The sequence below is a fragment of the Primulina eburnea genome, chromosome 6 (assembly GCF_022965805.1).
Source record: "Primulina eburnea isolate SZY01 chromosome 6, ASM2296580v1, whole genome shotgun sequence".
NCBI lineage: Eukaryota > Viridiplantae > Streptophyta > Magnoliopsida > Lamiales > Gesneriaceae > Primulina > Primulina eburnea.
This window is the reverse complement of record NC_133106.1, coordinates 24,145,032-24,172,713: the sequence shown is the minus strand read 5'-3', so window position 1 is coordinate 24,172,713 and position 27,682 is coordinate 24,145,032. Positions and strand designations below refer to the sequence as shown.

Here is a 27,682-nt window from a genome sequence, read left to right as displayed (position 1 = left end):
AAAAGACGAAATGTATAATTTAATTCCATTAGGGAAAAAAAATAGAATAAATTGAAATAAATAAATAAATTACCTTTGTATGAGTATTGTTCAAGTGTCGATTTCACGTAGTTGAAGTAAGTTGTATGATCATTGCCAACGAGTAGAACTTTCAGGCCTCTATATGACTTTGGAATGAAAATTTTGTTCGAATTTCCAATGACCATTTTCTCTGCAATTGGTAATGAAAATAATTTTGATTCGAATTCTTTTAAACACTTTAATTTAAATAGTGGAAACCAGACGATTATAAAGAAGGATATTAGGACAAAAAAAGGCAATAATTGTACAATAGAAGTAAGAAATAAGATTTTTTTGTCTCGCTTTTTATAATATCAATGTTTGATGTAATAAAAGTAATTGAGACTTAGCAATTAAAGAAAGAAGGGGTCATTTATTTTGTGCCGTTGTACATTGTTTTTATCTACTTAAATTCCATATTATCAAAATTGAAAATTTTTATAGAAGCGAAATTTTAGTATTTTATATGTTTGTATTTTTCGTCGCGCACTTCTCTCTATTGTAGATGACCAAAATAATTATTGTATATATATATTTGCATAAAAATTATGTATATGATAAAAATAATCGTACGCATGAAGATTTTAAATTTTTTTTTTTACACAAAAATTTCTATTCTATTTGAAATAATAACTTATAAAGTGTGCATATATGCAATAATTTAACTCTATTCAAATAAATCAACATCATTAACTTGTGATAAAACTTAAAAGTACATGTGTAACATGGATACGAGTGGCCTTTGTGGGATAAAATGTTGATAAGTTATGACACTACATTATCGGTTACGATGAATGTGTATTGAAAAGTACTATACAAAAATTAGTTAGCTAACACATTCTCGTGATTTCTATCTACGAGTTATTTTGATATTATAAGTAACGTTACTACAAAGAGTATTACACCTTTACGAAAAAGTATTTTAACAATATTTTCGGCAATCATTGTCATTTCAATTCGAATTAGGGAACCCGAATAACTCATACAACTCCCTTGTTTCCTACTTGTAGAATTGAATCATTATTAAAAGCAAATAACTATTTCAAAAGTATCAGATAAGATAATTACAATTTATATATTGATCATATTTTTTTTCATAGTACGAAACATTTGTTACTTTACTAAAAAACTATTGCTAGTTATAATAATACAACTCAAATGTTTTGAACCTTATATGAGTAGTTCAAGCGTCATGTTTCGATCATTCTCTTGACATATACAATTATTGTTACCCAAATAAATCTTAATAATACCTCTTCAATTATTGCACTCTTTGTGGCCTATAAGAATCGAACGGGTGACTTTGACTTTAGAGTGAGTCTCATGTGAGACCGTCTCACGAATCTTAATCTGTGAGACGGATCAACCTTACCCATATTCACGTTAAAAAGTAATACTCTTAGCATAAAAAGTAATACTTTTTCATGGATGACCCAAATAAGAGATCCGTCTCACAAATACGACCCGTGAGACCGTCTCATACAAGTTTTTGCCTTGACTTTAATACTTATCGCAGGATCTAGTGCTTGTTTTTCTATCATGAAAGCTATAATTAATGATAATGTTGCAAGTCAAATATGTTCTAATGTACTGCAATTATCACGTTTTGATGACTCTCATGAATAATAATTATTATTTTCCAATACCCTTCTTTGTGGTGTGAAAGAAATGATCTCCAAGTTATGTAATTTAAATGCTTGTGTATCTTAAAATTTATAAAATTTGAGTACTTGTATACCATGTTAAATAGATAGTGATAATTTCATAAAATTACGTAGAATTAGAATTCTCAAGAATAATGTTCATTGCATGAGGATTTATTTTTTACCTTCTCGACAAGTTGAATTACTCTAAAAAGTATTTTAACTATACAATTTTAATGCAATATTTATATAGCAAATATAATTAAATCAAGTGAACACTGAGTTGAGTTTAGCCATGTTAATTTTCTTGAGAAAACATGGCATGGAAGGGGTGTAAACTATAAGGCCTGAAATATTAACACTATAATCTAAGATTAATCAATTGACTTATTGATGTGATTATAGAAGGACATGCCGTAACATTGGAATTGGAATAGAAAAGAAATGGAAAAGCATGGTTGATGTGTGAGGCAGAACACCTCGCGCATATGCGCGGAGAGTGGGCGCTCATATGCGCGAGCTTTGCGAGAAGACAATTACCGAGACAGAGAATGTCGCGCACATGCGCGAGGATACGCACATGCGTGAAGACGGAACGCGCACATGCGCGAGAATGGCCAGTAGCCAAAGTTCAGAACAGAAGTTTTGGCGCATATGCGCGGAGGAGTGACGCGCACACTACTACAAAAACGGCATACGACAACGGATAAAATCCGCTGTCGTAGCCATTTTAAAACTGTTGTAACTGAGGGTGTTGTTGAAAGTCCGTTCAACGACAATAGGAAGGATTTGCGACGGATTTTAAAACTCGTCGCTAATTAATTTAGGACGGTTTTAATCAAACCCGTCGCTAAAGTTAGCGACAGTTTTTTTAATCCGTCGCTAAATTTAGCGACAGTTAGCAATCAAGACCGTCGCTACTTTTAGCGACGGTCTTTAATTATGATTTCCGTCGCTAATTTGTTTCGAAAAATAAAAAAATAATTTTAATAATTTAATAAATCTAAAAGAAACTAACAACCGAAATTAAAATCGTTTTAGAGAGAAAAATTTTAAGTGTTGTGAAATACTAAAATTGTGTAATAGAGAAAAAAGTTTAAATATTATGAAGTGGATGAGAAAAACTTTAAGAGTTGTATGAAGTGATAAAATCGTGTAAAAGAGAAAAAATTTTAGGTGTTGTGAAGTAGTGAGAAAAATTTCAAGTGTTGTGTGAAATGATTTTAGAAAAATTTTAGGTGTTGTGAAGTGTTGTGTAGAAAAGTGGAATTGAAATGGAGGTATTTATAGAACATTTGCGACGGGTTTAAGAATAACCGTCGTCGATCTAAATTTAGCGACGGGTTTCTCTAACCTGTCGCTATATTAGCGACGGTTGTAACGAACCTGTCGCTCATTTTAGATCGACGACGGTTAAAATCCATTGCCGATCAAATATTAGCGACAGTGTTTTGTAAACTGTCGCTAAATTTAGATCGGCGACGGTTATTCTTAAACCCGTCGCAATATTTAGCGACGGATATAGAAACGCCGTCGCTAAATATGGATTTGTCCAAATACCACGCTTATCGACAACGGTTTTTTAAAAACGTGGTCGATTTTTAAAAAAAAACACGCTACATTAGCGACGGATTATATAAAGCCGTCGCTAAATGTAGATCGGCGACAGAATTTGATTCACCGTCGCCAAAGTTGGCGACGGTTTATATAAAACCGTCGCTACATTTTGCAACGTTTTTTAAAACCGTTGTCGTAGCCAAGAAAAAACAGGCACATAGACAACGGTTTTAAAAACAGTTGTCTATGAGCGTGTTTTTTTTGGGCTACGACAACGGTTTTTAAAAACCGTTGTGGTAGACCATAAAAAACACGGTCATAGACAACGGTTTTTAAAAACCGTTGTCGTAGACATATCAACGACAACGGTTTTTAAGAAACTGTGGTCTTTTAGCGGGTTTTTTGAGCCTACGACGACGGTTTCAAGAGTGACCGTTGTTAAAAGAAAAAGCACAACGGTTTTAAAAAAAAATCGTTGTCTTTGATGTGTTGTTGAATTAAGATTTTCTTGTAGTGGCATATGCCCGAGCAGACGAAACAACCAATGCGTCAGGTGAGTGTCGCGCATATGTGCGAGACGTGCAGCACAAAGAAAAGGGCCACGTACATTGCCATGCAATTTGATATATATGGCCATTTCCTCAGTATTTTCAGAAGAATAAAATCGAGAAATCCTCCAGAATTCCCTCAAAGCTTCAATTTTGCTTAGAATTTGATTTTGCAATATCCGTCTATCAGAATTTGAATCTGAAAACAGTTCTGAGATCATCTCGTCAACAGCTACAAAAGGACGTAAGTTTTATTGATTTCTGATATGATTTGAAATTATGATATTGGAGGAATTGTGATTCGACTATTATTATGTGTTCTGGAAATACTGGTAATCGTATAATCGAAATCAGATCGAAGAACAAACAGTAGATGGAATTGTTATGAATTTTCAGATTATATAATTGAGAATAAACAGATTTGATATTGGATTCATATTTGTTGATTAATTATGAGTTATGATATTGTATATGTGATGTTGAGTTGACGGGGATATCGATATTGTGCTGTTATGCCGTTGAAACATCAGTAGATTGATATTGATCAGATTCAATATTGATTTGAGATTGTATATTGATATTGTGCCTATTGGGAATGTCATTTCAGATTTGATATTGACAGCTTCAGAATCGATAGCAGATAGATCATAGTTGCCAAGCTTTCGTACTACGAAAAGAAATGTATAAATCAATGTTAAACCGGGAAGAATGACTCGAGTGAGATATAACTTGAGTTTCCCTAAACCACATACTTATTTGTTATTATTTTCAGATATTTGAATTCATTGCATTTATATGCTTGTTCTATTGAGTTATAGAAATCAGGTATTAGATAATTGATTGAGACAGAGAGTCTTTGGCAGAGGTGCCAAGTCGTGACAGAGTTATTGGCAGAGGTGCCAGGTAACTGGACATTGTTTTTATATCGATGTGCTTAGGAGAAGATCGGCTTCTATTACAGATATTCGATATAGAGTACCAAAGTCTGCGAATAAGAACATACCATTATCTAGCTGAGGAGAGTAGATGAGTTGTTGCGTTCTTATTCAACCGGGATCCCTAGATAAGAGTCGAATTAGAGTGTAGAACCCGTAAATTGGACTGCGTATAAGCCATGCATAATTTCTAGTATTTAAATTAAATTGATTTTTATTGCATGAGTATTTGAATTCTTTTCTTTAAATTTATTTATTTTACGCAGTAGTTTAATTGTTACCTTTTCAGTTAAATAAGTGAGGCCGGACTGGAGATGGAGTATTGAGATAAGTTAATAAAGACTTAATTAAGAAGTGGTAATTTAGCATGTTTATTTCATTAATTTATGTTTAATTATTTTTATGCATTTTAGGCATAATTCATGCATGATAGGATTTGTTTCATGAAATTTTAAAAGTTCGTGCATTAAGATTTTTAAGGTGCATTTCACGTTCGAACGAAGATCGAAAACCGGAGAATTTTCAGAAAAGTTATTTTTTTTAGACGAATTATTTTTATAAATTAATTTAAAACTTTTTTATAGTATTTTTCAAAAGTGGGAATTTTTTAGTATTTTTACCCGTAAGATTTTATTTTTTTTATCAGTACGCAAATTTTATCATATCGGGTGACTTTTTAAGGGTTCGGTTAATATTTTCAAAATCTTTCCAACTCGAAATATTTTTCGAGAGTGAGTTTGGGCTTATTGGGCCTACCTTGAGTTTATAGGGCTTAATTATTTTTTTAACTTTTAAATTAAACAATATAGGCCCATAAGTTAATTTGTTACCTATATAATTAACCCACTAATTATCTATTTAACCAAAACCTAGTCACTAGCACCCCACTAACCTAAATCAGCCGCCCTCCCTCCTCAAATCAGTCACCACATTCGTGTGTGCAGCAGCTAAGGGGTTTCGGTGCCTTCTTGTTCTTCAAACTCAAGCTCCTCCTCTCGTTTTCCTTATCATCAACACCGTAAGGCACGCTTTTACTCTTTTTCGGCATCATTCACGTTATACTACTGATGTACATGTATTTATGCATTCAAACTTTCGATCCAGGCTTCCCATGAAATATTTTCGGGTCCCATGTGTTTCTTGCATATGCAAACTGTATTCACGCTTTCTTTTCTGTATTTTGGTGCAAGGGGCTACAGTTCTTGAGTGTCTAGGGGCTGCTAGTAGTGTCAAGGTGCTGTCATGTGGTTTAGAAAAGTTGCTGGACGTTCGGGTGAAGGGGCGAGAAGAGGGTCTTCGGGAGTGGCTCGATTTAGAATTTTTTGGAGGATTAGCGATTTGAAGGGGGCTGCGGCTTGCATGGGATGCTTGACGTGGGTACAGTAGGTTCACGGGAGTCTTAGGGTGGCCTAGGTGTGATTGGTTAAGGGATGATTAAGCTGGGCGAAAGTTAGGAGCTCGATCATTTAGAGGGTCGCGTTGGCGTGCTAGCTTCGAGCAAATTCTGTGTAGTGCAGCAGCTTCATGCTTCGGTTAGGCTTGGTTTAGGAGATTTATAAGGTTTGATGGGTGAGTCTTAAGGCTGGACATGTGGTGGCATAGGGGAGGACCGAATGTTCAAATATTAAGAGCCATGGGTAGGTGTTGATTTGCACAAATGTGAGTGGCCGAGAGTTTTTAATTTCCTGAAAGTTTAGCCGTGGGTTTAGGGACTTGGGTACATGGTTTTAGAAGCTTTAAGTATTGGTAAGATATGATAAAAGGTTGGGAAAAGTTTGGTAGAGTTTCGAGTCGATTCGGGTTAAAACCGGGTACTCCGGTCCGAATTTTAAAACGAATTAAATAAGCTGCGACTTTTGGCTCGAATTTATGTCTAAGAATATTTTAATAATGTTTTGGAACATTTTAAGGAGTTTGGTAAGCTTCAAGTCAATTTTAGAGGTCCAGGGTTGAAACGACAATTTTTGGGTTTCCAGAGGCAAAATGGTCATTTTGCACCCGGGGTGAGATTTTGGTCCTAGCAGCGCCCTGAGCACAAATCATAATATTTTTAAATGTTCATGCATCACGTTTATGATTTTTACGCTATTATAATAATTATGGTGCATGCTTAATTTAAAGGAATTAAGTGAGAAAGTGAAGAGCACTCCGTCTCCGCCGCGCCGCGTCATTATTTCGTTTGTTTTCTGTCAAAACAAACCAAGGCATGTTTATATCTTCTTTCAATCTTCGATCAAGTCATATTGGTATTTTTAAATATCGCAAGTACATGATTTTAATGCAAGAAGATCGAAATTTCTCATATTTAATGATGTTATTTATATCACGAGCAAAATATTCATTTTTGAGATTTATGCGATATTGCTTGTGGCCATTTCACTATCATGGGAGCATTATTTCACCCGGTCGTCAGTTACCGGTCATGGAAGCATTATTTCACCCGGTCGTCAGTTACCGGTTATGGGAGCATTATTTCACTCGGTCGTCAGTTACCGGTCATGGGAGCATTATTATATCCGGTCGCCAGTTACCGGTCAGTTCAGTTCAGTGCAGGGGCCACATGCGTAGACCATAATCTCAACAGAAAATTATAACAATTTATTTCAGTACAGGGCTCCAAGGAGCAAACATTTTTACGATGATTTTTCAGTTCAGTTATGCACGTACTATAATTACCATTGAAATGATATTTTACGTTACACCTCATTGCAGGATATTTTCACTTGCATGCGATTTTATTATTTATTTACTTGTTATTTACGGTATATGCATGCTGGGTCTTTAGAAACACTAGACTTGATTGTTGTAGGTAATGATGAGGTCGGGGCCGAGGGCGGGGACCAGTGAGCTAGCTTGGGTCGGCAGTAGTGGAACCCGAGGACCTCATTTCAGCATTTATTAATTTTAATTCAAACCAAGTTTTTATATTGCTGAATTATTTTAAGTCATTATTTTGCAAACATTAGATTTCTTCCGCCGCTATTTTGAATATCAAACATTTTTATCAGTTTAACTTATGATTGAGACATTTTAGTTATTTAAAAAGAAAAATTTTAATTTTTCCGCAAATTTTCAAGCACAAATTTTCGGGCCTTCACAGTTGGTATCAGAGCCTATGTTCTTGTAAAGGGTATTACTACTACTGATCTCGAGAATCTCACGAAGTCACGTCTTCGGTCTGTAAGTTTTACATTTCAGCATTTTATTTAAAGCATGAATTATTTTAACAGTATGTCTCCATGAAATATTTACGTTCAGATTCTAATTATGCAGTATTTACTTGAATTTAAAGAAATAATGTAATTATATATGTTGGTTACGTTGGAATTGGAAATGTATAAGAATTCGAATATTTGGCTTTAGGAGAAGTTGAAAATGATTTGACTATATTGATTTTTAGGTCAGTGGTACTGATGTCCTCCTTATGGGTCATAAGTTAATCTTGAAAATTATGAATGTTTTTGGGACTTGTAAAAATTCTAAGAAATTATTGATGGTTCATGGTTGCTAGTCGAGTGAATTTTTTAGGATTTCATATCAGCAATAGCGATTCGAAGACTACGAAAATCTTTAGGATTATAAATGTACAAATTCGAGAATTTTAAGGACCTAATTGTAATAACTAATAATTTGAGGACCTAAGCGCAAAACAAAATTCTAAAGGGACTATTTTGAATTTACCAAATTTTGAGTTCGAGAACTTAAAAGTTTAATGAGGTAAAGATGGAAAATTTTGTGGGGGACAAAAATGCAAATTTCGAAGAGTCGTAGGGCCAAAAATGTAATTTTGGAGAACTTTAAGGGCCAAATTGCAAAGTCTGAAATTTTTGAGGATTAAATTCGAACTTTGGAGGAACACTTGAGTTAAATCAGTAATTTTCGAGGTTATGAGAATTGATTTTTGGGTTTAATAAACTTAAGGCTATTGAACCTTATGATACGGGAAATCTATAAAATGAATTTGGGAATACTGAGGACTCATTGGTAATTGTGAAATTTTCGAGATTTATGGAAAAATTGGATGATGTTCGAGGAAAGTAAGAATTAATTTTACAATTTTAAGAAATTTGAGAACTTATTTAGTAGTAAGTGAGAATTGAACGGTTTAAAGGATAAGACTTTTCGGTTATATAGTCTTGTAGGAAATACAGAATATTTTGATATTTGGGTTATAATGTTATAATGAATGGTAACCAAGGACATTGTAGGATGAATCAATCTTAGGCATGAAAATTTAAGCGTTAGTGAAATAATATTGTGGCAAATTAAGAATTTGAAGTGATGACAATTTAAGGTAAATTTGATCGGTTAGTTAAGCTATAAGAATAAACATTGAGTTAGTAAATTTTTGGGAACGTAGGTTTGATGTATCACAAGTTTAGTCCTGATCGTAACAGTTAAGATTATACCTTGTGAGAATTTAAAATTTTTGAAAGTTGGGTACAATGAGGGATAGTTTAATTGATAGACGCACGCAAGAGGTGAGGTCGACACCTTGTCTTGAGAAATGTTGAAAGTCATTAACAAACTGGGGACTAAACGGATATGTGTATTGGGATTATTTTATTCAAAGCTATTTGGATTAGGTAAGTTTGAATGTCAAATTTATGAGATATTTGTTCATACGGAAATTTTGGGTGAAATAAAAACAAAAGAGAATTTGTTGTATTCAATATAAGTTATCAATGGATAAATATTAAGATTTTTATCAAGTAAGAAATCTAAAAACTTGATATGGGGATTCTAGAACTCTATGGGTTATAAGTGAAGTTAATTTATTAAAGTTAGTCTAATGCTACCATGGGATAACTTAGTAAGTTTATACACTAGTATTAATTAAGCATTAAGGATACGTAAGAATGCGACTTTCGCTAAGGAGGAAGGTCCAAGGGTCTTAGGCCAACTATATTGTAATTGAAAATGAAATAGTTTAAGCATGCAACTGATACGAGAAGGGTTTTACTAATTAAGTAGAAGATCATTATTGTATAATTGGGTTTTATGGATTTACGTTATTCGAGGTTTAAGATTTGCAACAATTTTACATCTGAGATATACTTGTAACTAGTAAGTTACGTAAGTTTGGTGCCGTAAAATAAAGATTCAATTCAAGGGACTTAGCCTAATATTATTATGATATTGAGATAAGGTTTAACAGTTAAGTATATTATCGAGTATAGGAATCGATCAGTAAATTCTGATGCTAAGGTTTCTTAGGGTGAACTGCATAAATACAAATGTAAGAGATCAATGAACATTACGGGTACATTATAAGAAAAGTAAGACGCAATAAAAGTCGGACTGCCATTTTTTTTAATAGTGAGAATTTTGAGAAAAGTCAGAATTCGAGGCCTGTGCCGGATAGAACTAAGTCGCCATAAGTCGTTCTGGGTTGCGATTCGCAAATAAGGATTCAATAGGCAAAATAATTAGGATCGGGGAGACGTAAGGACAACTTAACACTTATTTTATCAGAGTAGCGCAGCGGGAGCGTGGATTATTGGGATTCTAGTACTAAATCGAAACCTTTTTTGTTTATCAAGGATAGGAGAATTTCGGGGACGAAATTTCTTTTAAGAGGGGAGGATTGTAGAACCCGTAAATTGGACTGCGTATAAGCCATGCATAATTTCTAGTATTTAAATTAAATTGATTTTTATTGCATGAGTATTTGAATTCTTTACTTTAAATTTACTTATTTTACGCAGTAGTTTAATTGTTACATTTTCAGTTAAATAAGTGAGGTCGGACTGGAGATGGAGTAGTTGAGATAAGTTAATAAAGACTTAATTAAGAAGTGGTAATTTAGCATGTTTATTTCATTAATTTATGTTTAATTATTTTTATGCATTTTAGGCATAATTCATGCATGATAGGATTTGTTTCATGCAATTTTAAAAGTTCGTGCATTAAGATTTTTAAGTTGCATTTCACGTTCGAACGAGGATCGGAGACCGGAGAATTTTCAGAAATGATTTTTTTATTACACGAGTTATTTTTATAAATTAATTTAAAACATTTTTAGAGTATTTTTCAAACGTGGGAATTTTTTAGTATTTTTACCCGTAAGATTTTATTTTTTTATCAAATCAGGTGACTTTATAAGGGTTTGACTAATATTTTCAAAATCTTTCCAACTCGAAATATTTTTCGAGAGTGGGTTTGGGCTTATTGGGCCTACCTTGAGTTTATAGGGCTTAATTATCTTTTTAACTTTTAAATTAAACAATATAGGCCCATAAGTTAATTTGTTACCTATATAATTAAGCCACTAATTATCTATTTAACCAAAACCTAGTCACTAGCACCCCACTAACCTAAATCAGCCGCCCTCCCTCCTCAAATCAGTCACCACATTCGTGTGTGCAGCAGCTAAGGGGTTTCGGTGCCTTCTTGTTCTTCAAACTCAAGCTCCTCCTCTCGTTTTCCTTATCATCAACACCGTAAGGCACGCTTTTACTCTTTTTCGGCATCATTCACGTTATACTACTGATGTACATGTATTTATGCATTCAAACTTTCGATCCAGGCTTCCCATGAAATATTTTCGGGTCCCATGTGTTTCTTGCATATGCAAACTGTATTCACGCTTTCTTTTCTGTATTTTGGTGCAAGGGGCTACAGTTCTTGAGTGTCTAGGGGCTGCTAGTAGTGTCAAGGTGCTGTCATGTGGTTTAGAAAAGTTGCTGGACGTTCGGGTGAAGGGGCGAGAAGAGGGTCTTCGGGAGTGGCTCGATTTAGAATTTTTTGGAGGATTAGCGATTTGAAGGGGGCTGCGGCTTGCATGGGATGCTTGACGTGGGTACAGTAGGTTCACGGGAGTCTTAGGGTGGCCTAGGTGTGATTGGTTAAGGGATGATTAAGCTGGGCGAAAGTTAGGAGCTCGATCATTTAGAGGGTCGCGTTGGCGTGCTAGCTTCGAGCAAATTCTGTGTAGTGCAGCAGCTTCATGCTTCGGTTAGGCTTGGTTTAGGAGATTTATAAGGTTTGATGGGTGAGTCTTAAGGCTGGACATGTGGTGGCATAGGGGAGGACCGAATGTTCAAATATTAAGAGCCATGGGTAGGTGTTGATTTGCACAAATGTGAGTGGCCGAGAGTTTTTAATTTCCTGAAAGTTTAGCCGTGGGTTTAGGGACTTGGGTACATGGTTTTAGAAGCTTTAAGTATTGGTAAGATATGATAAAAGGTTGGGAAAAGTTTGGTAGAGTTTCGAGTCGATTCGGGTTAAAACCGGGTCTCCGGTCCGAATTTTAAAACGAATTAAATAAGCTGCGACTTTTGGCTCGAATTTACGTCTAAGAATATTTTAATAATGTTTTGGAACATTTTAAGGAGTTTGGTAAGCTTCAAGTCAATTTTAGAGGTCCAGGGTTGAAACGACAATTTTTGGGTTTCCAGGGGCAAAATGGTCATTTTGCACCCGGAGTGAGATTTTGGTCCTAGCAGCGCCCTGAGCACAAATCATAATATTTTTAAATGTTCATGCATCACGTTTATGATTTTTACGCTATTATAATAATTATGGTGCATGCTTAATTTAAAGGAATTAAGTGAGAAAGTGAAGAGCACTCCGTCTCCGCCGCGTCGCAGTCATTATTTCATTTGTTTTCTGTCAAAACAAACCAAGGCATGTTTATATCTTCTTTCAATCTTCGATCAAGTCATATTGGTATTTTTAAATATCGCAAGTACATGATTTTAATGCAAGAAGATCGAAATTTCTCATATTTAATGATGTTATTTATATCACAAGCAAAATATTCATTTTTGAGATTTATGCGATATTGCTTGTGGCCATTTCACTATCATGGGAGCATTATTTCACCCGGTCGTCAGTTACCGGTCATGGAAGCATTATTTCATCCGGTCGCCAGTTACCGGTCAGTTCAGTTCAGTGCAGGGGCCACATGCGTAGACCATAATCTCAACAGAAAATTATAACAAGTTATTTCAGTACAGGGCTCCAAGGAGCAAACATTTTTTTACGATGATTTTTCAGTTCAGTTATGCACGTACTATAATTACCATTGAAATGATATTTTACGTTACACCTCATTGCAGGATATTTTCACTTGCATGCGATTTTATTATTTATTTACTTGTTATTTACGGTATATGCATGATGGGTCTTTAGACTCACTAGACTTTATTGTTGTAGGTAATGATGAGGTCGGGGCGAGGGCGGGGACCAGTGAGCTAGCTTGGGTCGGCAGTAGTGGAACCCGATGACCTCATTTCAGCATTTATTATTTTTAATTCAAACCAAGTTTTTATATTGTTGAATTATTTTAAGTCATTATTTTGCAAACATTAGATTTCTTCCGCTGCTATTTTGAATATCAAACATTTTTATCAGTTTAACTTATGATTGAGACATTTTAGTTATTTAAAAAGAAAATTTTAATTTTTCCGCAAATTTTCAAGCACAAATTTTCTGGCCTTCACATAGAGAGTTAGAGTCAAAGAGTTTGATTTACAGATTTGTATTGATTTATGTTTTGTAGACTACGATACATGTTTTATAAATGTTTTATGCTTTCGTATCTGTTTATATAAATTGCATATATACATTGTTTATACTGGGAATTATATTCTCACCGGAGTTATCTGACTGTTGTTGTGTTTGTATGTGTGCATGGCAACAGGTGGGACAGGATCAGGGTCGAGAAGAGGATGATAGATCAAGATTATAGTGGTGATTCCGGACTTAGATGTATAAGATTGTTCAACTCTGATATGTAGTTGATAACAATAGGTTGTAATGACTTTAGTTTGGTATTACTTTACGTTGAACACGTGTTGTATCTGAATCTTGTTTTTGATAATAAACTTGTTGTATAGATTTGTACACTTGTTTATTTCGGGCCCAATTTTTTTTAAAAAAATTTTAGACCCCAGATTAATTAATTGATCCAAATATCCCAATGACGATTAAGAAGATGATTAGCGTTCGGGTCCCCACATAAACCATGAAGATATTTTCTTAATCCTAATACTAGTGCACCGACGCACGCGTTGTGTGCTTGTATAATATTTTTTATAATCCATTTGATTTATATTTAAATGAGGATCAAAATATAATTATGAGAAATAGTGAGGGACTACACTGTAATTTTGATATATAAATTAAAAAATAAAAGAATAAAAAAATGACTTCAGTAAGAATTGAACCTACAAACCTAAACCCTAAAAAACAATGACTCTATCCGCTGAAATTTTATTCATATATATAATTATTAAAACAGACCATGACACCAAAGTTAGTTATTCTAAGTGTCTCAAACTTAATAAAATAGTATAGAAGTATAGATAATAGTAGATGAATCAAAACAATCTTCTTGAGTCATCCAAATCAACATTCCTCCTAGCTTGGCACGGAAGTTGCACAGACTAGTTTCTGCCTCAAGAACTCAAAATCTAACTTTTGGAAGGGCCTTTGTCAAAATGTTAGCGCTTAAGATCCACGTGTAATTTTATGCCTTCATGTTGTTGCATATGAAAATCTCAGTCGTAATTTTCTTGATCCAAAGTGCTTGATTCACAGTAGCACAAGCAGTCACACATGCATATTCTGCTTCTACGGTGGATTGTGCTATGACTTCATAGTTCTTGGTGCACCATGAAAAAATTCCAGAACCGAAGCTAAAACAAATAACCTGAGGTGTTCTCATATCATCGGCATATCAAGCCCAATCAATATCGGAATATTCATGAACACTCAAGTTTTTAACTTGGCTGAAATTTATTCCATAATATATTGTGCCCTTGATAAATCGGATAAATCTTTTCGCTGCTTGAGAATGAATTTCACTTGTGTAGTGCATATACCTTGATAGCAAACTTACATTGTGCATTGTATCTGGTACGATTGAAATTTGATACATTGGGCAGCCTATCAAGCAGTTCATTTATTTAGTGGAAGGATGTGATATATTTGCAAGCCTATGGTAAAATTTCCAGTGCATTTGACATGAGAGTTTGTTGATATATATCCTAGACACTAATGAGCGGAACGAGCGAATCTTGTGAGGAGTTGTTAAATCCCATGCATTTTATTTTCTACACATTTTGATTGCAGTGATTGTTCATGATGTTATTTTGTGAGATGCTATCAAATTAAAATGTCTTGTTGCATGAAAAATGTTTTGGTTAAGTAGAGGAAGTGGAAGGAGGACGAAAAATTGAGATAATGAGTTGATCTATTTTATGCTTGAGGACAAGCATCGTTTAGGTGTGGGAGATTTTGATATGCTCGTAATAGTTAGTATTTTTATTTTCATATTTCCCATTATTCCAATCTCCGTTATGTTTAATTGATACATTTTTATGTAATTTTATTGTGGGAGGAACTTTCACGGTTTTGGAGCAAATTTGAGCTAAAAAGTGATATTTATCACATTTCAAGTTTCCAAGATAGAGTTTTGAAAGAGAATGATCAAACCAGAAGATGACCTGGAATAAGGCGTGGCCACGCCTTGTGGTTATGTTTCAGCTGCCTAAAATTGCAAGAAGTGAAAAAAATCTGATTTTGTGAAGATTACGCAAGAGTTGAAAGAATTAATTATAGTGTCTGATTTAGTGGAAATTCTAGGAGGGAAACTAGATAAGATAATATAAATTATTTTATATTTTAAGATTTAGGGTTAATTAAGATTAGTGGGCCTTTTTAGCTTAAATAATTTAGACCCAAAAGCCTACCACCCCAACAAAAAGAAGACGGCCGCTGAGAAGAATTCAAGAATCAGATTAGGAAGAACTCTCTCTAGACAATTTTTCCTCCTCACGTACGTAGCAAGGCTCAGGATTTCCAGAATTTTCTCCCAACAAAAATAGTTTGCATTTCTTTATGTTTTCTTATTTATTTTTTATAGATATTGTAGATCAAACTATGAGTGGCTAATTTTCTTAGTCTGATTCAAGCGATAGTCTACTATTTTAATTTTATCATTGTGAGGTTTTTGCACTTTATTCTTGTTTGCCCAATTATTCGTTGATTTATGATTTAATTATATGAATGTTATACATCAATTAATATGACAATTTAATTTGATGTTTGATTTTCTAATGCTAACCATGAATTTAGTGATCCGTAATTGTCATGAACGATTGGTACGTGAGTAGCAATAGGTTAGATGTGTTGTGCTATCATAACATGTGTAATATAAATAAATCGATGGAACTAGATCTTCCAATTGCAGCTATCTCGGATGTTAGATTTTAGGATCAACTGTTTTCATGAAACTAAAATGCTATTTTTAATTAATATGGAATGCTATCGTGCCCAGTTGATTATTGGTAAGTTTTGACTGGATGCTGGGTTAGGTCAATTAATTTAGGAAAACACAAGAATTTTAGCAGCTATCCCTATTATTCTAAGGTTAATTGCTTGGAATAACATGAATAAATGATTGGTTAACCGATGAACAGTGAGATATTTAAATTTAATAGTAGAATCTCCTTGAATCAATATTTTCTCATAATAAATTCTTCACTTTATTCTCTTCGATTAATTTTCAATTCTAGATTCAGTATTTTTCTTACGTGGTAATTTTAGTTTAGGTTATTTTATTTAGTAATTATCAAAATAAATCCTCCCTTTTTATTTTTATTATCAAAAGAAATAAATCTACCAGTTCCATGTGGATTCGACCCTACTCACCATTACACCCGTTTTTATTTAAAAGAGTAGGAATTAATTTGGTGGTCAACGACAGCACACCACCCATTTATTGAAAAATACACTTAAAACACCTTATATTAATAAATAAAAATTAAACATGTAATAAAAATAATTTTCCTAATAATAACCCGGTCTTCGTTCCTCGATCGAGCGCGAAATGCACCTAGAAACCCAAATGCGTGAAATTTTAAAATAATCGTGAAATGAATCCTATCATACAATAATTATGCATTAAATACATAAAAATAAATAAACACATAATTTAAATAAAACTCTATATTGCATGCATTCAGGTTACGTATATTAAATTTCATGGACCTTACATATCACGCCTCAGGACAGGGGTTGGTTGACACCGGCATTGATCTCCAATTTACATTCGAAAACAACAAGTCTCAGAAGTACAAAATTCAGAAACCAGCCTTTTATTCATAATAATGAATAATTCAATGTCTGATACAAAGTCAATTGACCAATGTTTTACAGCGGAAATGTAAAACCAAATGTACCAATGTCTTAACAAAAACAGCGGAAAACATAAACTAGAACTGAGAACAGTCTTCTTCACCAGCCCCAGAAATGGATCTGCTCTTCTTCTTCTAATTTCTTCCTCGTTCTTATCTGAGATGAGTTTGGTGGGTGAGTGATATAGTTGTCACTCAGTAAGCAGGGGAGGGAATAATTCTCAGTTTTCGAAATCGTTTTTAAACATAAACAGTAAAACGAATGGTATACAGGAATTCTTATTTTCAGAACAAAAATCAGTATTCAGTAATCAGTAATCAGTAATCAGTAATCAATAATCAGTAATCATTAATCAGAAATTGTCAAGTAAGCACTGAGCACGTTCGTGAATTTCATGGGTAAACTGATATCAGTCCCCTATATGTTCTTTCTTCTAAGGGGTGAGACCAGTAATTAGTAATCAGTAATGTTCAAAATATATATTCCTACCATTAGTTCACTAGGTTTCAGTGCTTCAAAAATCAAATATCAGAAATCAGGAATACTTTGCTTTAAAAACAGAAATCATCAAACGGTTTTCAAGATAATTATACGTAAGCCCACTTACCGTAATTTGCTATAAGGTTTCGGTAGAAGTCTGAAATCTGCTTGTTCTTGCTATTGTTTTATACTGCTCGAAAATAAGCACTCTCTCTTAGCTCGAAAATTCAAGTAATAATCTCAAGATTTGTGTAACACCAATTCAGAGATCTGAAACTGTTATTTATAGGCAAGATTTTGACTGTTAGCCTCCCAATTAATGGCCATAATCTGCCATTATGTTTCATTACAGCCTTAATTCCATGATAAATGCTTCAATTAAAAGTCCTAAGTAGAATCAGTAATTGTCTGCTGCTGGATTTTATATGTTGTCTGCTGTTGGATTGTTAATCTGCTGGAAAAATATATGTCTGCTGGAAAATTACCATCTTCTGAAATATGACATGTTGCTGGAATTTTGATAGCTGCTGAAACATTGCTAGCTGCTGCAACATGTTAGCTACTACTGGAAATTCAGGTTCTCACATTACAAGCACCCCAACTAGAACTCCTAGAAATCAAGATGTAGGCAGCACCTCACAATCAACATATTGTTTAATGTCTCATATGCAAATACTATAAACACAATTGTTTTACATCTTTGTGTAAAGACTCACTCAACTAATATTTGAAGTTCAACACTCTTCTATATGTGTGAGTGATTGTGTGTGAGAAATTTATCCTTTACAGTGTACATCTCAAATGTATCCTCACACAATGGCTTGTGCTCTCAACTAGCTGATTTCTTCATGCTAACTGCCCATGCTTTGAATCCTCTTCAAAAGCTCTTGTTTGATCTTCTAGATGTTGTATTTATAGGTCCCAACAATGATATATACGTTAGACACAAGAATATGACCGTTTGGAAAGTTTCTGTACTGTTTCTGAGATTGCAACGGTCAAATTCGTCTTGCTGGACATTTTCCCGAGTGGTCAACTCTTGTCAACTGATCAACTGGTTCAGTTCAACTGGTCTGGTTCAGTTTCAGCTGGTCTGGTTCAACTGGTCTAGTTCAGTTCAACTGGTTTGGTTCAATTTCAGTTGGTCTGGTTCATTTTAACTGGTTCAGTTTCACTTGGACAGTAGCTGGTTCAGTTCAGTTGGTCAGCTGGTGATTCAGTTCATTTCATTTGGTCAGCAGCAGCTGGTTCAGTTCAGTTCATTTGGTCAGCTAAAATCAGCTAGGATGATTTCAGTTTGTGCAAAACCAATAGATTCATCGTCATTTATCAGTATCTTAAGCTTCGATTCATACTTTGACTTTTGAAGATGAATTATAGATTGTCGTCTTATCTTTCCAACGCATACTAAATCGCTTCATTTTAATAACCGAGTTGAGAGATATGACCAAAATACCTCAACTGCTCATACCTAACTGATTGTTGTTTTCGTGCAATCAGTTTGGTAATTCAGCGATCAGTTAGACCTTGATAACATCCGAATTTTCTCAACTGACGTGAAATACGACATGTTTAAAATTGAGTTTTCTAATCAGGCTAGTTGGCGGATTGTCATTTGAATCATCCAGTTGAGAGATATCATCAAAATACACCAAAGCTTGCCAGAAATTCAATTTGTACAGAATTCAGTTTCAGTTTGCTTCTTATTTTAATAACTTTACACTTGAGTAAATATGTTAGAAACACAATAACAAGTTTTTTTAACATCAAAATCAAGATTGCAAACATGAAATGTTCCAACAAACTGTGTTTTAAAGGTTATTCGAGACTCGATCGAGGAACGGAGACCGGGGACCATATGAGGAAAAATATTTTATTAAATAATTATTTTTAACTGTTTAATATTTTGTGGTGTATTTTAAATGGAATTTTCGAAAATGTGGTGTTTTTATACGCCGAGTCATATTTTAGACCGACAATCGATTTTTGTTAAAAATAGGGACTTTTTGAGAACTCGGCTAATATTTTCACAAATTTTCCTAAACAAAATATTTTTAATAATGACTAATGGGCTTAATAGACCTATTATACTTGGCAAATGAACCTAAGCTTGCACCATGTATTTTATATTAAATAATCAAGAATTCCAAGTCATTTTTCCCCTTCAAACTCACGCACACAACACCTAATAAAAAGTTTAGGGTAGTTGACATTTACGATTTTATGCTTTGAATTACTTTCTTTTTTATTTTCAAATAATAGTTGGTTGGTTTTTTTAAAAGTTGCAAGATTCGTGTGTGTGTGTGTGTGTGTATATATATATATATATATAGTTGACGTTTACGATTTTATGTTTTGAATTACTTTCTTTTGGATTTTCAAATAATAGTTGCACACATATATTTATATAAAAAAATTTCTAGTATATTTTAAAGAAAAACGAATAGTGGACGTTTCATACTTTCTCTCCACAAAGTATTAGTGTAGAACTAGTCTTGAATAGTGCATAGTTATAATCACTTACAAACTTAAAATCGTGTAAGCGTAGATACATCCATTCATAATGGGCTCTTATGGGAACTACGGTTTTCTAATGGTCAAATCTTTCTTTTAGATTTTTCCAAAGTTCTCGTGGCTCTTTCACAGTGAGATACTCGATTTTGAACCCATCATTGAGATGATGACGAAGGAAAATGAGTGTTTTTGCACTGTCCTGCTGGAACATTTCATTTCTTTCTTTCTTTTATCTCCTAAATTCATAGAGACAAGGTGGACTCGGGCCTCCAAAATCCATGATAAATAATTTTTTTCCAATCAAGTCAAGTTCTTAAAATTCAATTTTGATAGTTTTCGCCATTTCAACTATTATAAGAAGAAATCAAAATCTAATTAGAGTGATAATATTTTTAAATATTATAAACATGCCGTTGAAAAACAAGAAAAGGTAATAAATATTGACGTATACTCATAAGTTAACATGGTACATATAACAGTAATCTAAAGACAATTTTATAAAAGATGAACAAAATTATCTAAGAAAGTTTACTGAAATTGTTCGGTTCTTCAAAACCTCAAAGCCTTATCGAATACTATAAATTTATTAGGAGTGACTCTCATGTGAGACCGTCTCACGGATCATAATCTGTGAGACGGGTCAACCCTACCCATATTCACAATAAAAAGTAATACTCTTAGCATAAAAAGTAATATTTTTTCATGGGTGACCCAAATAAGAGATCCGTCTCACAAATACGACCCGTGAGACCGTCTCACACAAGTTTTTGCCATTTATTAGAGCATAGAAACCGAAAAAGAAGAAAAAAATTGATTAGGTCTCTTGTTAGACGGTCTGATCACGAATCTTTATCTGTGAGACAAATCAACACTACCGATATTCACAATAAAAAGTAATAATCATAGCATAAAAAGTAATATTTTTTCATGGATGATTCAAATAAGAGATCCGCCTCACAAAATACGATCCGTGAGACCTTCTCACATAAGTTTTTGCCAAAAAAATTTGGCAATTCTCAACCCATAATATTATAATCTTACACAAACATATTTGTACTATAAAAATTAAGGCTGGAGAAGTGCCCGATGAATTTGCCGATTCAGGCATGATAAAGGGTCGTCACTGGTTGGAGGTACTGGAGCGGGAAGACAGATTCACACCTTTTTTTCATCGGGCAAGAATATCATATTTCATCTCACAAGATTCTATCAGGCCCCTTGTTTATGTTCATTCTTATTTTGGATACTTATCTCAAAAGGCGAAAGCGTTCATCTAAGTAGAATGCATTCCTATACCATCCAGAGCTCCCATATCATGAGCAAATGCCAAGAATCTGGTCAAGCATTACTACGTGTAGTTGATGTCCTTGGTCAAATGGAACGTGAGTGGCCAAGAATCTGACATAGGAGATGTCTCTAGAACCTGATATAGTTCTTGAAATCTACACAAAAATATTTGATGGGAGAACAATCGTGGATTACGTTTTTTGTCTCAACACATTCGCCGATTGCAGATGTTGGAAGAGCGTCGGTTCTAGGGAAATGATGAAACTTAATGGATTGAAGAAAGGTGCAGGATGAAGTTGGATAAAGATTAACAACGGGCCAGCCGGGTGCACTTGCTCTTTAAAATTACAAGTTGGCAGATCAAAATCCGTTTTGTCACTTCAAGAGCATAAATGATAAGAATAATTATTTATGACGTTTATCTTGCAAAGCGTTCGTTCTGATAACGTGTTGTGAATAGTAAATAATATAGAGAAGAGACGATGACTTGAAATATTTTATTAATCATTGGAGATCTTTATTTATATGGTATATTTACATAGTTTAAATAGTTGATAACATGATTAAATATAAATTTTATCTCAATAATCATCTACAATTAGACGTGTCAAAACGGGCTGGCGGGACGGGCCAACCCGCAACCCGCCATTAGGCGGGGAGGGGCGGGCCAGCCCGCCATTTTCGCGGACCTCTAAATAGCCAACCCAGCCCAACCCACCTTGGGCCACGGGCTAGGCGGGCCGACCCGCTTATTTTTAACCCGTTTATTTTTAAAAAAAAATACTAAACAATATCGCAGTAAACATAGAAGAAAAATATATTTCAGTCAAATAGTTTCATAAAATACTTAAAAACATTGAAATAAGAAATTAAGAAAGCATCAACATAATCCTTAAAAAGTAAAGTGCTTAAACCAAACATGAAAGATTAAGACATGGAAGAGAACAGAAAGTCGAGAAAAGAGACGGTTGTAAATTTTAGAAAATATTATGTGTTCAACAATACACATAATTATCAAACCTCCGCCGGGTCCACAAAATTTCACTACAACTCGTCGGACTTCAAACGAAACCGCTCTTGGGTTCACGAACAACTGTTATGCTTAAAAATTATTTTAAGATTCATGAATAAAATTTACATAAATTTCTTCCCTTTAAGATTCATAAATAAAATTTACAGAGATTCAGATTTTACCAGAGTGAGTGATGGAGGCGAGGCCAAGGAGAAAAATAAGAAAGAAATAAGATAAGAGAGTGATGGAGGCGCATGGGACTTATTCCAATTTTTATATAAAACTTTAAAATATATAAAAAAATATATAAAATTTTACCCTAATTTGGCGGGCCAACCCGCCCCGTTTGGGCTCGACCCATCTTGGCCCGCAACCCAAACGGGCTCAGCCCATTTGGTCCGCCTTCAAACGGGCTGCTATTTTATCAACCCAATCCGCTTAATTTTTATAGCGGAGCGGGCCGGCCCGACGAACCTAATCCAATTTGACAAGTCTATCTATAATACTTTATCTATAACATTTACTATAATTTCGAATTTTTTTACATAAAATTATTAAGTCTAAATTTTTTAAAGAGTGTGTCTTTTGTAAGACGGTCTCACAAATCTTTATTCGTAAGACGAATCAATATTGTCCATATTTACAATAAAAAGTAATATATTTGACATAAAAATTAATACTTTAAATGGATGACCCAAATAAGAGATCCGTCTCACAAAATACGATCTGTAAGACCGTCTCACCCAAGTTTTTGCCAATTTTTAAATATGTGTGTACCTACGGTTCTGATATATTAAATATACGCTACATGCACACCGACAAATAATCCCCTTTTTGAGCAAAAAACTAAGAAATCCCATTTTTTTTTTTTCCAATCATAAGCTTTCGTAGTCCCCATAATTTTGGCAAACCTTTGCCCTACGTGGCTCGTTTTCATTGGCTGCATCCGCCAACTATTTGGATCAGAGGCTTTGCTGTCACATGCCGCAAGATAACACTTACCTTCCTTCCACGCAGGATTACACCTATTCCTAACTGCCCACGTCATCAAAAAGTTCCTCCGAAAAGATAGAGAGAGAAGAGGAAAAGCGGTAGAGAGAGAAAGTAGATAACATACTTAATGGCAAACATCCCACGCCAAAACCTTAATGCCCCTTTCTTTTTACTTCAACTCATATATGTATGTACTGACTCATTCATGTGAGTTGTGACTCTCTTTCTTTCTTTTTCATTAAAGGGTTTCTGAGTTTCAGCTGATTCAAGAAAGTTCTTTGTTTGGAGTGAGTGTGATCAACGGTTAGTTTTTTTGTACCCTGTGACCTGTTTTCTGTTTCTTGTTTTGAGTATCAGTCATTAATTCTTACTGGGATTTGGTGATTGTGCTTATGTTGTTAAACAAGTACTATGATGGTTTGTGTTTATAATTAATCAATGAAAATGTTTCTGATGAGATTTGTAGTTTCACTTGGTTAGTTGGTTATGATTAGATTTCCCCCTTTTCCTGATTTGAGGTCTTGGTTAAGGTCTTCCCTATTTGGGGCTTATCTTTTTCTGCTTAAAGGTTTCCTTATTTTTCCAAATCTTGGTGAATTTTTCAGACTTTTTCTGTTCTGGTAAATCGGGCCATAATTTTTGCTAGAGAAACACTTGCATCCTCCCATGGTTGATTTTGACCTCGAAAAATCACGGTGATGGAAAAGGTTTGTGAGTTTTGTAAGTCATTAAGGCCAATTGTGTATTGTAAGGCAGATTCAGCACATCTTTGCCTCTCTTGTGATGCCAAGGTTCACTCGGCCAATGCTCTTTCATATCGGCATCCCCGAACTCTCGTGTGCGAGTCATGCAGAAATCGAGCAGCGCGCGTTCGGTGTTTTGACCATCAGATGTTCATGTGCCAAAGTTGTGATGCTGGCCGTCATCGCGTTTCTTCACGGCATAGGAAAAGAGTGATTAGAAGTTATGTGGGGTGCCCTTCAGCTAAAGATTTAGCCGTGCTTTGGGGTTTCGATTTGAATCAGTTGGAGAGTAAGTTAGGCGATAAAGATGACCAGTCGGTTTATTCGTCATCAATTAGTGTTGATTCGGGTTTTGTTGCCACTTCAAATGTTCGAAAAGTGTCGTTTGAAGAGGGATCAAATATGCGAGGAAAAATGGTATACCATTTTCCGCCCTCTTGCATTTTATAGTTTAAGATGATTGTTACTCTTTTTCTTGCTATGAAACAGTAGTTGAACTGTACGGTTGTGAAATCCTGTTTGCAGGTACTTAAAGACGAGAATAGGCAACAAACTACGTGCTCGATTCTGCAACAGATTGTGGATTTAGAGAGGAAGCTTGCCAAGGGCTGCGATGATTCATGCTTAGTACATGTCAAAGATAGAATGGATGGATTATCATTTGAATATGATGGGAATCGTAAAGTGCATAAAACTCTGGGTAATCATGCCGAGGATCACCTTGGTGGGCATACCGACAATCAGAATATGGCGAATCTTGGCGAAGAAAGGACCGAGGAGCCCTTTCTGATGTCCTTTTCACAGTTGGATCAATTGACAAGTACTGAAAGTCCCATTCACGGAGAGTCATTTTGGCAATGCAAAACTGATGCTCATAATAGCGAGGTTTTCTCATTACTTCTCATTTTTCTATTTGTATATACTTATCTGCATAGAGTATTTAGTACTTTGTACTTCAAGAACTGGTGATGAAACGAGGATTTGTCACTTTCTGGAAGAATAATTATATTCAAGTTATTGCTCTTAATACGAATCTTGTATGCCTGAATTCTGCAGATTTGGCTTCAAAACATGCAAGACCTCGGAGTTTGTGATGAAATGAGATGTTTTGACGATGTCAACATACCTGATGTTGATTTGACATTCCGGAACTTTAAAGAAATCTTTGGAAATGATCAGCAAGAGACAGCTGGAACACAAGTTGGCGACAAAAGCACAGATTGCTACATATCTAAGGAACATTCAGCAACTAATAAATTTAATAGTAGCTGTGCAAGCACGACTAAGGTAAGAATCGGCTTCCCTGAAATTGAATATCATTAAGCATTGCCGGTTTTCCTCCCTACGCTGTTTTGTTATAGCAGGATGCATCAAGGCCTTCTTCCTCTTCATACCTTATGCAGCAATCATGTGATGTCACCACAGATTTTGATTTTTCTGACAAAGTTCATCGCTATCCAACGAGTAAATATAGTCAGCATCCAACTAAACTATCTTACTCAACATCGTTCTCTGTCTCAAGAATGACTGGTGAAAGCACTGATTCTGAAAGCAAGGACGATGAAATAGCTCCAAGGTTTCCTGAACCGAAACTTTCAAATGGCTCATTTGATTCAGACAACACGCGGTTGGATGGTAAAGAAAATGTCATCATGAGATACAAGGAGAAGAAGACTTTGAGGTATCATATCAAATAAATATTTTACAAAGTAGTGGAATATCATTATCATTTTATTCTATCGCGCAGGCATGAAAAACAAGGTCAATACAAATCCCAAAAAACTAAAGCTGACGGCAAGATTTCTGGGAAAAAAGTCGATACCTGAAGGGAGCCATGAACTTTACCTGCTTCTGAGGCAATCGGTTTCAACGACAACCGGGTATAATGCTATGTAAATATATCACTTGTGATCTAGTAGCTCGAGAGTCTGTTGATAATCTCTCAATCACGGTTTCTGTCCATTATATGTAAAGTCAAAATTTGTCCAAGAGTGTGCAAAGATTCAGTCTTGCTGCGTATGACATTTTTGCAGATGACAGTAGAATTGTAAGATCGTTTGCATGACCTGATTTTCTCATGGTCCTCGTCTGCTTATTAAGCGTCCAAAGTGTGTATTTCCTACGTGTTTTCGGCTTTTGTCTACGCTACAACATGAACAAAACTAGATAGTTAGACAGACCCATGATACATCGGTGGGCTAAATAAAATATGTCTGGTTCATATGATCTAATGATTTTAAGGAGACGGGATGTGACTCCTCACCTCGTGTAGCACGACGAAATCTCGTTTAGCAATAGAAATCTGTCGTGTTTCTATCATTTTTGGGAACGAAATCAGTGTGTATATTTTGAAATTTTATTCAGGGGACAATGTGAAATATTTTATCATCATTGGAGAACTCTGTCCATTATTTTTTGATTTCAAGTACATGTGAAATATATAAAGATTAAACGTATAAATTCTTAAATAAATATGATTGAATTGGAAACACACATTAATTAAATTCATCCACGTAAAGCAAATGAATTTAAAATCATCGGTGTGAACAAACCATACTTTACATTAAAAATAATTTAGTCTAATTAAATTCTTTCCAGCTAGAATTTCATCTTTCTACTACTTTATTTCCAATTTTCCATGCAAACATCCTGGGAATATTGTAGCATCGATAAGCCATTTATCAACAGTACTATATACAGCCAAATAAGACAATTTTGCACCAAATTTGGAGAAATTTGATAGCATCAACTATTTTAAAGTGCATATTAATTATACAGAAGAAACATAGTAATTAATTACTTGCACTTTCAAACCACTACCTACCAACTAGCAGCATCAATGCTTCCTCCAACAGATGAGAAAGTTTACAAACAGCGGCCACACCAACTAGATCTTCCCTACGGTAGCCCAAAATAAAATTGATAGGTTCATAATAGTTTATATTTTTGTCATAATATTTCTCATTATTTTCACTTCTGACGTGCTTAATTGATACATTTTGGTGTTATTTTGTTGTAGGAAGAAATTTTATGGCCTTAAAGCAAATTTGAGCTAAAGAAGTGATTTTTATCATATTTGAAGTTGTCAAGATAAAGCTGTGAAAGAAAGACAAAAACAGAAGAAGTCCAGGAACAAGGCGTGAGGCGTGATCATGCCTTGTGACTAGAGGCGGAGCTGCCTCTTGTACCCGGGCTTTAACCCGGGTGGTCCAAAATTTTTGTATAATTTTGGATAAATTTGATATTAGCCGGGGTGGATCAATTTAAAATATTAAAGGATGTTAGAGTTTAAAATTATAGTCCGGGTAACGCCAGATTCCTGACTCCACCACTGCTTGTGACTATTGTATGTGAAACTGAATGTCACGCCCCGGGACGGGGGTTGGTTGACACCGGCGTTTTTCTCAAATTTACATTCGAAAACAACAAGCCTCGGAAGTACAGAATTCATAACCCAGTCTTTTTATTCATAATTACTGAATAATTCCTTATTTGTTACAACTCAAATAATAATGTTTTACAACGGAAATGTAAAACCAGAAATACAATGACCAAACAAATGCAGCGGAATAAACATAGACATAAACTGAGAACAACAGTCTTCTTCACCAGCCCCAGAACTGGATCTGCTTTTCTTCTTCTAATATTTCTTCATCGTTCTTATCTGAGATGGGTTTGGTGGGTGAGTGATATGATTGTCACTCAGTAAGCAGGGGCGCGAATAACTCCCAGTTTTCGAATACCATTTTACAGAAACAGTGAT

At 34.7% G+C, this 27,682-nt stretch overlaps 1 protein-coding gene across 3 annotated transcripts; it reads left to right on the top strand.

Moving 5' to 3' along the window:
* The first annotated feature begins 23,211 nt into the window (after window positions 1–23,211).
* On the top strand, window positions 23,212–25,995 carry LOC140833926 (putative zinc finger protein At1g68190). 3 transcript variants are annotated; one of them, XM_073198454.1, is made up of 6 exons: window positions 23,212–23,479; window positions 23,782–24,336; window positions 24,445–24,804; window positions 24,976–25,206; window positions 25,323–25,600; window positions 25,667–25,995. In XM_073198454.1, the coding sequence occupies exons 2-6, from the start codon at window positions 23,875–23,877 to the stop codon at window positions 25,743–25,745; spliced, it is 1,410 nt and encodes a 469-aa protein (XP_073054555.1). In that variant the 5' UTR covers window positions 23,212–23,479; window positions 23,782–23,874; the 3' UTR covers window positions 25,746–25,995. The 3 variants fall into 3 exon arrangements, with proteins under 3 accessions (XP_073054555.1, XP_073054553.1, XP_073054554.1); XM_073198452.1 differs by having other exon boundaries at window positions 25,281–25,600; XM_073198453.1 differs by having other exon boundaries at window positions 23,215–23,479; window positions 25,284–25,600.
* Window positions 25,996–27,682: the final 1,687 nt, after the last annotated feature.

Excerpts from the sequence above, each read along its gene's own strand:
- LOC140833926 (XM_073198452.1), top strand. The coding sequence starts at position 23,875 with ATGGAAAAGGTTTGTGAGTTTTGTAAGTCATTAAGGCCAATTGTGTAT. Across the intron at positions 24,805-24,975 it reads CTGATGCTCATAATAGCGAG|ATTTGGCTTCAAAACATGCA; the intron begins GTTTTCTCATTA and ends TGAATTCTGCAG. Across the intron at positions 25,207-25,280 it reads GCTGTGCAAGCACGACTAAG|CAGGATGCATCAAGGCCTTC; the intron begins GTAAGAATCGGC and ends GTTTTGTTATAG.